The sequence below is a fragment of the Phyllostomus discolor genome, chromosome X, assembly GCF_004126475.2.
Source record: "Phyllostomus discolor isolate MPI-MPIP mPhyDis1 chromosome X, mPhyDis1.pri.v3, whole genome shotgun sequence".
In the NCBI taxonomy this organism is placed as follows: Eukaryota; Metazoa; Chordata; class Mammalia; order Chiroptera; family Phyllostomidae; genus Phyllostomus; species Phyllostomus discolor.
The window spans coordinates 50666709-50680090 of NC_050198.1; the positions used below are offsets into that span (position 1 = coordinate 50666709).

General features: G+C 38.3%; 1 protein-coding gene across 1 annotated transcript in view; it reads right to left on the reverse strand.

The window, feature by feature from the left end:
- The window catches only part of ALG13 (ALG13 UDP-N-acetylglucosaminyltransferase subunit), a 92301-nt gene extending 79412 nt beyond the window's left edge, over window positions 1-12889 (reverse strand). Inside the window, 3 exon segments of the mRNA XM_028522326.2 lie at window positions 10034-10172; window positions 11573-11735; window positions 12696-12889. Coding sequence (XP_028378127.1) covers window positions 10034-10172; window positions 11573-11735; window positions 12696-12776 — 383 coding nt within the window. The 5' untranslated portion in view covers window positions 12777-12889.
- Window positions 12890-13382: the final 493 nt, after the last annotated feature.

A 13382-nucleotide genomic window follows, 5' to 3' on the forward strand; every position in this document is an offset into this window, starting at 1 on the left:
ACATACCCTGTACACAAGGGGAAATGAACAGTGAAAAAGATGTAATATACGTTCTCTCACAGACATCATTCCAACAGTATCAGTTCAGCAAAAACTTTAAAAGCACACTTGACAGTAAATGAGCAACTTATAATATGTATTGCCTTACCAAATAGCCTAATGTAATATACCCTAAAATAATCAGTATAAATAAAACCTCCCTTTAGTTCCTTTTGTCAATTAGAAACAGTGCTATACAAGACATTATGCGTAAGAGACACTGAGTTAATAGTGTATTAATGTTAGTTTCAAAATGTGTTGTTTGCTATGTTTTCAACTTGAGTAAAGTTTATAATTTGTTATAAAAACTGGGAATTGCTAAACTTAAAGGTATTTATTCAGAGGGTTTAATTATTTTAAAGTCTAGTAGTTAATATTAATATCACCAGAATATTAATGAACAATAACATAAGAATGAAGTTACTGAGGTTGAAATTCATGGCAAAATGTGTATATGTGTGAGTAGAAAGTGAAACAAGTTTCAAATAAATATATGAATTAAAGGGAAAAAAGAGAAACAAGTTTTAAATATGTTGAAGGGTTCCATGGCCCAAAGAATCTGAAAGCAGGACTGTAGCCATCAAAATAAATGATAGAATACCAATATGAATAATTGCAGCAAGGAAGTAAACATTCGACAATCAAGATTTAGAAGTGAAATACCAAGAGAGATATGTAATGGTATAAAGCACCTCAAAATATTTTTCGAGAATATAAAAGTTAGGAAGCATTATGTGCTATATTCCTGTTTGAAGCTAGCTATATTTATTTGCCCACCTTCTGTCTAGCTACCTACAAAAAATATGCTAAGAATTAAAGAACAACACAATATAAAGATTGTGCTAGAATGTTCATATAAAAATTAATCATTTAACACGGAATTGTGTTTGGTGTTTATCCTAAACCCTTTTCCATGTAATCTTTTACTGGAAAACATTATAGCTACTGGTTTTAATAACTCTCTAGTAGCCAATCACATAAAAAGGGTTGGAAACTTGAGTTAAAGCCTATAGGACTAAATGGTGACACCATTAAGAGGTAAAGATCTCAGAAAAGTGAAAAGGAAAAATAGGATTTTGGTTTGGGGCACATGAATTTAAGGTGCTTAGATAATTGACAGACATGACCAGTAAGCAACTGGAAAATACCATTGAGGAACTCAAATCAGAGTTGGGGAACATACATAGGGAAGTCAAGAATAAAAGGTCTAGGAATGATGAAAATACCAAGAAAATCTATATAAAGAGGAGAGGATCAAAAATAGAATCCAAAACACAATTACTTAAAGAGAAAAAGAGGTGGCAAACAACTTCCAACCAGGTAAACAAACTAGGAGTTTCTCCACATGGATTTTATGAGTAGCAATCACTATGCTTTGAAACAGAAATGTCAAAACTGAAATAGGTTATTTACTTGTAGCTATCATACAATTGAAATTTCTTGGAACAGTCCCAATTTCAAATATTCTGTCCCCCTGTTCCCATAAATTATGGAAATACAATGTAATTCAGTGTTTCAATTACAATTCCCAGACCATGTTTTGGTCACTGAAACAACATAAAAGTCTTTTTTCATATTATGCTCTGGTCTGTTTCCTCATTTTCAAAACAGAAGTGACAGTACCGATTTCATAGGATTATGATGATGAAATGAGTTCACACTTATAAAGTGCTTTGAATAGTACCTGATACATATTAAACATTTAACCAGTGTTAACTTTTACTGTTATTTATCATGCCCCATTCCCCCATAAAAATGTATACTAATTGTACAGTAGAAAATTGATTTAGCACATGGCTATGAGGACCACCCATTCCAAATCTTTCCCAAAAATCAGTTTCAAATAAGTTCCCCATACATCTCACTTCTCAGACTGTATTCAGGTTTTTGGTTCTCTCTCAAAATACTGAACTTTCTCTTTTGCTTCCTTATTTATGGAAATCTAAATACCTCTAACAGAAAACTGCTCAATAAACTACATTTCACTTACTGATTTTAAGTACCTGAAGCCCTGTCAGGTAATAAAACCAAATTTTACTGTTTTGAAAAAAAAATGTTTTTAATAATTTTGATTACAATTAATCTTTCAAAAGAACCAACAAGATGTAAACTTGGCAATCAACTTATCTCGGCCTCTTTCTTCATCTGTAAAATGAGTTTCACTAGGCATTTTTAAACTAGTTCCAACTCCAAAAATCTACAATTGTCTTGACGTCTTCATTCATCCAATCTAGTATCAACTCTATGCTTGGCATTTTGCTAGTTCCAAAAACTCAGGAATCAAGGTTTCTAAGTCTGAGTTAAGGTTGTCATAAACCAAAGGAAAACCAAATTGATTCTGTAATTTCTACTAAAATAATTACACAACTTCTGGAAATGAACAAAACTTTCCTTGGAAGGTATTAAAGTAACTAAAGTAAATACTAGGCAAACAAATATAACAAAAAGCTTACAATGTATCTTATGGTGTGGTAGAAAAAAAGCATGGACTGGCTGGCAGTCAAGGAGCTTCTCCCAGTGGCAGCTCTTGCCAAAGGCTACCTATTTCATACAAGTCCTAAGCTTTGACCTTCCTCTTCATCTTGAGAAATGATAGGATTGGACTAGATGATCTTGAGGATTCCTGCCAAATCAAAATGACTAAGATACACCCTTTGATTTTTAAACCCCATGATTTCATAAAGGTATGGGCAAGAGATGTCACTACATACAAATGACACCACCAGCTTAAGCTTCTGCTAAATGAAATAATGGAATCTGGGTTTTCTATTCTAGTGGGAAAGCAGCATAGGACTTGAGGCTCTATATTGTTTTTCGTTTGTTTGAAGTTTGAGCAGACCCTTTCATTTGTTTCTGATTCTCTATGGTTAGTCCCTCTTGACATAAAATAACTAAAGACTGAGGGATCAACATCCATTTTAAGCCAGTTTTTCTCAAATTAAAGAAACACATTTAAATGACATCCCAGAAGTCAAATTCTCTCCATGGATTTAAACAGGGCCTTTCCTATAACTTTAGTATTAATATTAATACACAATTATGATTATGATGCTGTGAATTCTCAACTATGTAAATTACTCACTTTTTATTATCAGCAAAATTTTAATCCAAATTGGCTTCCTCCTGCTACCTAGAATATTTCTCAGCCACCATCTTCTACCATCAGTTAAGAATTTACTTTAATATTAGCCTAAGCAAAACAAAATCAGGAAAATGAATCTACAGAAACGTTATACGATGGATCCCAAGTAAAATGTTTAGAATAGTCAACACTGGGAGAAATGTACTGGAAAATAGGTCTTTATAGTGAACACTCTATTTTTACGGATGAATGAAATCTAAACTATCTACCAGAAAACCATGAACACTTAAGAATAATCTAGTTTATTTTACAGGTCTTGAGACCACTTACAGTCATCAAAATTTCAGAGTAGGGTGGAGCAAAAGTAGGTTTACAGTTGTTCTTGTGAAAAGTAACACAATAACACAATAAACTGTTTTTGAGTACTCACAAGTATACACCCACTTTTGCCCCACTGTCTACCTTGAGTTATATGAATTATAAAACCATACATTTAGTTTGTTATACAAATCACATTTACTCATTTGTAAAACTAATTTTAAGTACATAAATTATATACAAACTCCTCTATGTTATAGTAAATGTTTCAAATACCACTGTAAGAGAGGCTTCTTAAACCTGCCCCCAGCAAATCCTACTTAAGTCCTTTGGGTTTACTCTTCTCAGACCAGTGAAGTTTTTGACAATAAGATTAATTTCTCATTATTTATATTCTAGAGCAAAAAAGTGAATACATTCACTCCACCCTAATCTTCGGAATAAAAGTTTCTCCAAGTACAATGGGTCAACTGGCTTAAGTGTTCATATTTTTAGGTATCTATTGAGCTTTTTATTTCATAGAACATAATTCATCATTTTTGCTTTTTAAAAATTTAGATTCTTGGATTATGAAACTAAAGATGCTGACTCTTAAAAAATGTTTACAAGTTTGTTACTGTTTCATTTTCTTACTCTTAGAAAAATCTATATTTGAAATTCTTCTCAAAGTTTTCAAAATTAGTTTTTTTTCATAATTCCAATTCTATTTGGGAGCCTAGGATAAAACCTGTAAACACTTACTACATATTTCTAACTAAAATATGATGATTTGGGGAAAATCTAATAAATTTACTGAACTGTAATTACTATTTGAACCCAAATGTTTATATTCACAGAATAAAATTTTCTAACATTCTATAGATGTAGGAAGTTTATTAATTTATATTATTCTGCAAATATATATTTTGTATTTAATTTGATTTAATCACACTCCATAGGTTGGATTTAGGGGGGTGTTTTTAAAGTGTTGAGAGTTTAGTGTTTATTTTTGTAATCCAACAACTTTATCCAAAAATGCAGAAAACTTTTCTGGCTGGCCAGGAGGAAAACATTTCAGTGTTGATAAGTCCATTGACTGTAACAGCCCAGGAAGCATGCTAAAACAAAAGAAGAAAAATATCAGGTAACATGGGAGAAATTTCCAGAACTCATCTGCTGCCCATTTGATGACTGAATCTAACTGCAAAGAATACCTGAAGCTTCTCAAACTATACATGTGAATTTAAATGTATTTTAATATCATGTTTTCATACTAAAACTAAAGCAATACAAGGAGCATTATGTGTCAATTCAAAAGATATTTATTTCTTATGTCAACTGAGATATTTCAGAAATGTAATTTCATGAAAGATATGGTCACATGGCTTTGGAATACTCAGGACTGGGCAGATAAAAGTTGAAGCAAAATTAATCAGTGAAAACAGAACAAATGAAATCAAAAGTAAAAGTTTGTAGACAAGAACAATAAGCTGGGGAGTCTACTAGACCATGCATGAAGATTGTGAAATAACTTCTTTTGCCAGTAATTTATTAACATTAATCCAATGTCAATGTACAACTGCCATGCATCTTAGAAATATGGTTCCAAACCACAATATAAAAATATTACTTCAGGAATTTTATTAAACCAGCCACTTAACTTAGAACATGCATAAAACCACCCAGCCTAGATTTGGGGCAAATAAATCACATACCTAAGATGAAAACACAACCAATTATTGATTCTTACAGCAATCATATGTGTGACTTTCTTGAAATTAATATAATAAAAGGCTTCTAAAACTTTAAAAAATTAATAAGATAGAAGCTTGGACAGCTTTCTTTTCAGCCTGAATAAAGAGATAAGATGTGTTTATGAAATCAATGTTTTCCCTTTTTGAATGCACTGACAAAATCCAAGATGACTTGACATTTAAAATGAAAATACTCATCAGATATGTCTGGAAAAACTGACTTTTATAAAACAGGAAGATTAGAGTTTATTTCTGTTCAAAAATGATGGTAACCCCTAACTATATAAACTACCCAAGGACAGCTATGCCCATTATCCGAGGTCCACATAAATTTTGATTATCTAGATTCTTCCTGACTTGCAATACTTTTAAGAATGGCTTTGACTTCCGGTCAAGATGGTGGCAGAGGCAGACACGGCTTGCGTCTTTGCACACACACGTCAAAATTACAACTAAAATATTGAACAACCATCACTCAGAATTGTCAGAAATTGAGTTAAATGGAAGTCTGACAACCACAGAATTAAAGAAACCACATCCACCCAGACTGATAGAAGGGGCACAGAAGTGGAATGGATATCTCGGGAGCAAGGAGTCCCAGGCCCACACGAGGCCCCCCAGCCCAAGGTTCCAGTGCCAGGAAGATAAGTCCCCACAACTTCTGGCTGCAAGAACCAAGGAGGACTGAGTTGGTGGAAGAAACTTCTGGAGCCTCAAGCAGTTCCTCTTAAAGAACTCTACATGGACTCACTGACTCAGACTCACCCCTTCTGAGCTCCAGCACCAGGGAAGCAGCCTTAAAGGCACCAGTAGCACACTGGGAGAAAATGAAGTGTCTGACATCAAGGTGAGCAGGGGGCATTCCCCCTTTTGTAAGCCATCCTCCCAGAGCCACAGAGGGGGCAAGCTGGTGCCATACATGAGACTCCATCAACCTGGCTAACACTGTTTGACCTTAGCTGGAGATCCCCAGAGACTACACCCCACCCCACTCAGGGGCCCGGCCAAGCTGCTTTTCCATATGAATGGCTGGTTTTGGCTCAGGCTTTATAACATCCTAAATCCTCTCAAATGTGTAACAGCTGGCTTCAGTGAGCCCCAGGCCCAGCACTAGCAGCAGCCAGGCTAGATTCACAGCTTTGTTTCTCCTGAGAATCTTCATGCCTGGCCCAAGTAGCAGTCATCTCAGATTCCTTTAGAGCTTAGGTAGGGTGGTCCTGGGCAAAACAAGGTGGAAGCTGACCTGGTCTGTACCACCAGGAAACCCCAGGGCCAGTGCACCCAATGGACAGCTACAGACCACGTCCAGACACTACCACCCTGCCCCTACAGAGCTGATCCTCTACAGAGGGTGGAGAGTGGTGTAAATGGTCAGACAGTCCTTGCAGCTGACTGGCCTTGGTAAATCACTCCTATTTACCTCCCAACAGCAACCAAGGCCCAACTACAAGAGAAAGGTATACTCAGTCCACACAAAGGGTGCACCTCAAGTACCCAGCTTGGGTTATAGGGGAGGCTATGCCACTGAACCCTACAGGACACTTACATTAGACCACACTACCAATATATGGAGTCAAAGCAGCTCTACCTAATACATAGAAATGAACACAGGGAGGCTGCCACAATGAGGAGACAAAAAACATGGCCGAAATGAAAGAAGAGATCAAAACTGCAGAAAAATAGCTAAACAAAATGGAGATAAGCAATCTATCCAATGCAAGGCTCAAAACACTGTTTGTAACGATGCTCAGTGAACTTAAATGAGGACCTCAGCAGCATAAAAAAGACCCAGTCAGAAACAAAGGGTACACTAATTGAAATAAAGAACAATTTACAGCAGGGATGTCCAAACTTTTGATGCCTCTTCCCCACACTGGAAAAAGAGTTGTCTTGGGACACACATTAAATACATTGTGACAGGTAATCACCAAAATATGTTGTCATAATGTTTCAAGTAAATTTATGATTTTGTGTTGGGCCACATTCACAACCATCTTGGGCTGCATGTGGCCCATGAGCCACAGGTTGGACACCCCTGATTTACAGGGACACAACAGTTGAGTGGATGAAGCCAAGATTCAAATCAATGATTTGGAACATAAGGAAGCAGAAAAAAGCCATGCTGAACAACAAGAAGAAAAAAGAGTCCAAAGAAAGAAGATAATATAAACAGTCACTGGGACAACTTCTAGAGGCCTGACATTGGCGTCATAGGGGTGCCAGAAGAAGAGAAAGAGCAAGAAATTGGAAATCTGAAAAAATGAAAGAAAACTTCCCCAATTTGGCAAAGGAAACAGACACACAAGGACAGGAAGCACAGAGTCCCAAACAAGATGGATGCAAAGAGGTCCACTACAAGACATAATTAAAATGCCAAAGGTTAGAAATAAAGAGAGAATTTTAAAAACAGCAAAAGATGCCCTGGCTGGCGTAGCTCAGTGGATTGAGCGTGGGCTGCAAACCAAAGTGTTGCAGGTTCGATTCCCAGTTAGGGCACATGCCTGGGTTGCAGGCCACGGCCCCCAGCAACCACACATTCATGTTTCTCTTTCTCTTTCTCCCTCCCTTCCTTCTCTTAAAATAAAGAAATCAAATCTTTAAAAAAAAAAAAAAACAGCAAAAGAAAAGAAGTTAGTTTTCCATAGGGGAGTTCCCATAAAACTATCAGCTGATTTCTCAAAAGAAACTTTGCAGTCTAGAAGGGATTGGCAAGACACATTCAAAGTCATGAGAAGCAGAGACCTACAGCCAAGATTAGTCTACCCAGCAACGATATCATTTGGAATCAAAGGGCAGATAAAGAGCTTCCCAGTCAAGACAAAACTAAAGGAGTTCATCATTACCAAACCATTAATTACATGAAATGTTGAAAGGACTTATTTAAGAAAAAGAGGAAGATCAAAGTTATGAATAAAACGACAAAATTACATTTTATCAACTAATCTAAAAAACAAACTAAGCAAATAAGAACAGGGACATAATCACACATACAGAGCATTTTGATGGCTGTCAGGTGCAAGGGAGGTGTTGGGGAATGGGTGAAGAGGTGAGGGGATTAAGAAGTACAAATAGGTAGTTACAGAATAGCCATGGGGTAGCTACAAAATAGCCTTTTACGGGGATATAAAGTACAGCACAGGAAATGGAATAGCGAAAGAACTTACACACATGACCCATGAACAATGGTTGGGGGATTGCCTGAGGGAGTGTGGGGTGCTGGGTTGAAGAGGGCAAAGGAGGAAAAAATCACAACTCCTGTAATAGTGTACTCAATTAAAAAAAGGAAAATAAAAGAAGAGTTTGTATATTACAAAGCCACCCTGACATTCCCTCTCCTCCATCATTATAGAGATTAGGACAACAACAATTGCTCCTGAAACAATCAATGAATCTGTCTCCTCTCAATGAGAGCAGGAATCTTTGTTTTGTTCACTGATATATGATTAATACCTAGAATAGTGCCTGGCACATACTAGGTGCTTAATAAATATTTAATAAATGAGTAAGTACTTACTGAGTGCTTAAGAGATAGACACAGCAAAGTCAAAAGAAACTATGTTCTAACCTGTTTCTTCTGAAGTTTATTTTTTTCTAATGCATTTCAATTTATTATTACATAAAAATACAGGGCAGGCAAATGTATGTTTACAGTTGTATGTGAAACAGTTTATTCTTGCACTACTATTTATTATACTATATATTTGCTTACAACTGTAAACCCAGTTTTGCCTATACCTGTATGTATTTTGCAATAGTTCCATGAGGTCTTTGCTTTTTAAAACATCAAAGTAGGATAACCTTTAAACTCAAGCAATTGGAAATTACTGACCTGACTTTTTGGCAAGCTTCTAGTGTCTGAAGAAATAATAGAAAACAAAGCAGCAATTTTCTTCATCATTCTATTGTGATGTTGATCAGTTCCTGTTGAATTCTAATGTACTTCTAGAAAATACTACTTATCATAAAGTAACTCCCCTGCTTAAAATACTCCAATGACTTCTCACTAAACATAGAATAAAATCAGAACTCTTACTATCCCAGCCCAGCATCAGCTTACACTATATTCTCTCTTGCTCACTATACTTCTGCCACACTAACCCTCTGTTCCTCTGTCCCTCTGTTCCTCAAACACATCAAACTCAAAGCTCATTCCTAACCTAGGACCTTTGCAATTGCTGTTGTCCCTTCTGCCTGTACAGCTTCACATAACTGGCTCTTCCTTATTATTCAGGTCTCAGCTCAAATGTCATATACTGCCATTTCTTCCCTGACCATTTTATCTAATTAGTCTTCACTCAAGCTATCACACCGCCATGCCTTATTTTCTTCATAGCACAATTCACCATATGAAATTATATTGACTGCTCATTTATGAACTGTTTACTATCTCCCACCAGTAGAACATAGCACCATAGGACTTTATCTCACGTTTACCACTATACCCACAGCACCAAAAACAATGCTTGCCATGTACTAGGTATAGCTGAATTAATGAATAAGCAAATTCAGAGATTACAGTGGATTTACTGAAGGCAAAATCTGAATTAAAAATAAGCAAATGCCTTCCTTGAATAGTGAAAATCTAAATAATGAACTCGGAAATTATATTCTTGGCGATTTGAACACTCCGATGAACATACATTACATGCACACACATACACTAAGATATTTACATGCAATGATACAGGCATAGATCACAGTCAGAGTGGAAGACAAATGAGAGTCTTTTAGGTGGGAAAAATCAAAGAATGTCTGATAAGTAGAAGGTAAGAGGTCTAAGAAACAGATGAGGTAGGTAGGTGGGTAAGAACAACTAGGGAAGACTGAAGGCAGGAGGTCAAATAATCAGTCTCTGGTATACCTGCAGGTACAGTAGAAGAGATGCCCGTCTTTGTATAGCTGCTTTGCCAATTCTAGCTGATGATTATTCATCAACTTTTCGTTTACAACTACTATGAGAGGCTTTCTTTTTTCCAGAGTCTCCAAACAGCTTCCTGCACCTACAAAAATACATCAAATTTGTTATACAGTTAAGGTGTTCCACCAAGTTTCATGGTAGAACTCAAAAGATGAAAAACTCATTAGGCAGAACTACAAAGGACTTTTAATTACATTCAAAATACCAAAAGTATTGTTATCAGTTGCACTCTAGTATGTGTTATAAACCTAACTTGAAAAATGCGTTTTTTAACACTGCCAACAATTATCTTAACCTGTAATTCAGTGATCTGCCACTTGCCCTCTAGAAGGATGCCCTGGGCATGGGTCTCAAATGCAAGTAAGATTCAGGTTCAACATGCTGTCCCTGAAACTGTACTGCACAGCTATTCAAAAAGTAGAAAAGCAAGCCTTTAATGGCAACAGGCACCAATGAAGAAAAACTCTGGTCACTCCTTATGAGTTTAGTTTGCCTGTGAGGTACTATCCCAAAAATAGCCAAGGGTCAATCTCCACTAATGTGCATACATACAATGTTTGGGTTAATTCAAGTTTAAAATCTAAAATCATTTGATATTTTATATGGGAGTGAGGAGATAAGTCAGTAGACAAATCCTTTTTGGGTAAATAATGCTGGGATAGTGATGAAAACACAGACTCCAGCACCAGACTGTTAACTGTCTACTACTTACTAACTGGAAGTTACGTACCCTCTGTGTCTCAGTTTCTTCATCTGTAAAATGGACATACCAATAGTACTTAGTTCATAGGATTGTTTGGGAGGATTCAACCAGTTATATACACATAGCACATATACCAGTGCCAAAAGCTATTAGCTATTATCCATTTCTAAACACCGATTTGTTAGTAATGCCTATTTCTAATAACTTGTTACTCTCCAAACTAGGTTTATTACGAACCACAAAACTTTCTGCTCCCTCGCTTACCCAGCGTCAAAACTGCAATGCTCCCCCAAAACAGTTTTTCTGAAGATCCTGCCAGTTTAACTAGATCAGGATGGTTCCCAGAAGAGCAGGCACTATGTAGTTGTTACAGAATATTTCTGACTTCATTTACTTTACATCCACATTTAACAGAAACACAAAACATCTTTCAAAGTCAGTTTCTCCATAACTAATCCAATCAATTAAATGGCTTAACATTACTTCAGATCTAAGCCCAAATACTAGCTTCAACTGACAATTCTTTACACACATCATTAGGTGAATTAATTTGCCCATGTTTAAAGTTGGGCCCTGGTGATTAATTTCCCATCCTTCTACCACCCAGAAATAATAAACTCTACCAATAATATTCTTAATTGTTATGTTCAATTACTACATTCAAAAGGGCTACACTGTTACTCTAGCGATTTTATTTTACCTCCAAAAGGTACAAGCTTCTGTTCTTATTTACACTCTATCAAAAAAAAATCAAATCTTAAGGTTCTAAGGCACTTTACCTGCGTGACTAATAATTAGATCTGCTTTCTCAAGGTCTTCTTTCAATGAATCTTTGTACCTGTAAACATCCAGAATGAATGACTCAGTACTGCATGGTTCAGGTACCACCGTTCCTCTACCTATTTGTAGGACGAGTCGGTTGTAACCAAGGCTCCTTAAGATCTGATACGGGGTTAAAAAAAAAAAAGAGAGAGAGAGAAGAGAAAAGAAAGAGCGGGCCTTTTAAATAGGTTACTGTAAAAACGGAGTAATAAACAACAAACCCTAAAGTAGGTGTTCAGATCGGAACACCGGCTGCCAAACAGTCTAAATGCAGCTGATTTGTTATTGTTTCTCAAAATGACCTATTTTACCCTGTCCCGGGCCCTGATTAAGTACCTCACTAGCTCTAATGCATCTAAGCGACCCACCTCACTGAACCATTAAAGAACTGGCCCCGCAAAACAATCTGAGCCCAGGCAAGGATCCTGGAAAAGGCGCTGAAAACTCGGGGGGAGAGCAACCAAGAGGTCTGTTCTGCCTCCCAGGTCTGGCTGCGCAAACGAACCTGGCAAGACGCCACGCCACCTCAGACCAATGACCTGCCCCTAGCGCGCCAAAGAAGGCAAGGGGACAGGTTATTCTCCAGAGCGGCTAGGGAAAGGCAGCGACGCAAAAGGGACAAACTGGGTCCAGCCGGTTTAAGTTAGAACCGGGTCTGGCGGAACCGGCTCGGGCATCCCGGTTTCCACGCCGCAAGCAAGACCCACCACGCGCAGTAGGAGAAGGCGGGGAAGCAGATCTAGGCCCTGGAGGCGGAGCCGCTGAAAGGAGGGGCGAAACCTGAGAACAGTGAGACGGAGGAGGAGAATCTGGAGGAAAAGGGGGGGCGAGGAGGAGCCAAAGAAAAGACTGGGGAGAAGCGGCGGGGAAGATAGTGGGGGAGCTGGCAGGGGTGGAGGATCTTGAGGCGCGGGGCGGAGGGGGGGGGGGGCAAACGGGCGCGGGGAGGAGCCAGCAAAAGGGTGGAGGCACCTGAGGTAACGCTGCGGAGCTTCTCTCTTAGCGCGGCTGCTGGGCTAGGTTACCGAGGGTGGCGAAGACGGCAAGTGGAGAGCCATCCCTCCCGCCTCCCTCACTCACTTGCAGACAGTCGGGCGCCAAGACACACGCAACCAGGTCGTCAAAGCTGGTGGTCCCCACAGTAACAAACACGCACTTCATCGCGAGGGTTACCAAGGCAGAATCCCAAGGGCCGGATGTGACGTACGAGGCCACGTGAACTGCCGCGGCATTCCGTGGAGTAGGCGGAAGTTGTCCCAGGCTGCCCAGAGGCGTCGGAAAGTTGGTTCACGTGGGTTGGGGGTGGGGCCAAACACTACTTAGTGATCTGTGTGTCAGACCCTGTTGGAAGCGCTTTGCTTGTAGAAAGGAGCTGGTGGAACACTCGCATTAAGAGGGTGGGGAATTGAGAGATTTATTTTTTCAAAAGTGGCAGTTGAAAAATAATGATGCCTCGTACCTTATGCTAACAATCGTGTTTGATTCGTTGCTTTGGGTACCACAACTTTTAATGTTACGGAGGTTTGAGATTATTTGCTATCGTGTTTTGCCAAGACATATACATAAGAGTGGTGGCTTTAGGAGTCTCTTGAGGACCTATGAAATAAAAAGTGCTTTTCTAAAATCGCTCATTAGCATGGGCTCTTCCAACTGTGGTTCTCAAGAAGCCAGAGTTCTTTGGTGTCTCTTTGGAATCTGCAGCAAGACAATTAGGTACCTCCACAAATACTGTGTATAAAATAGAGGCATTAAGGCCTGAAGTTTACA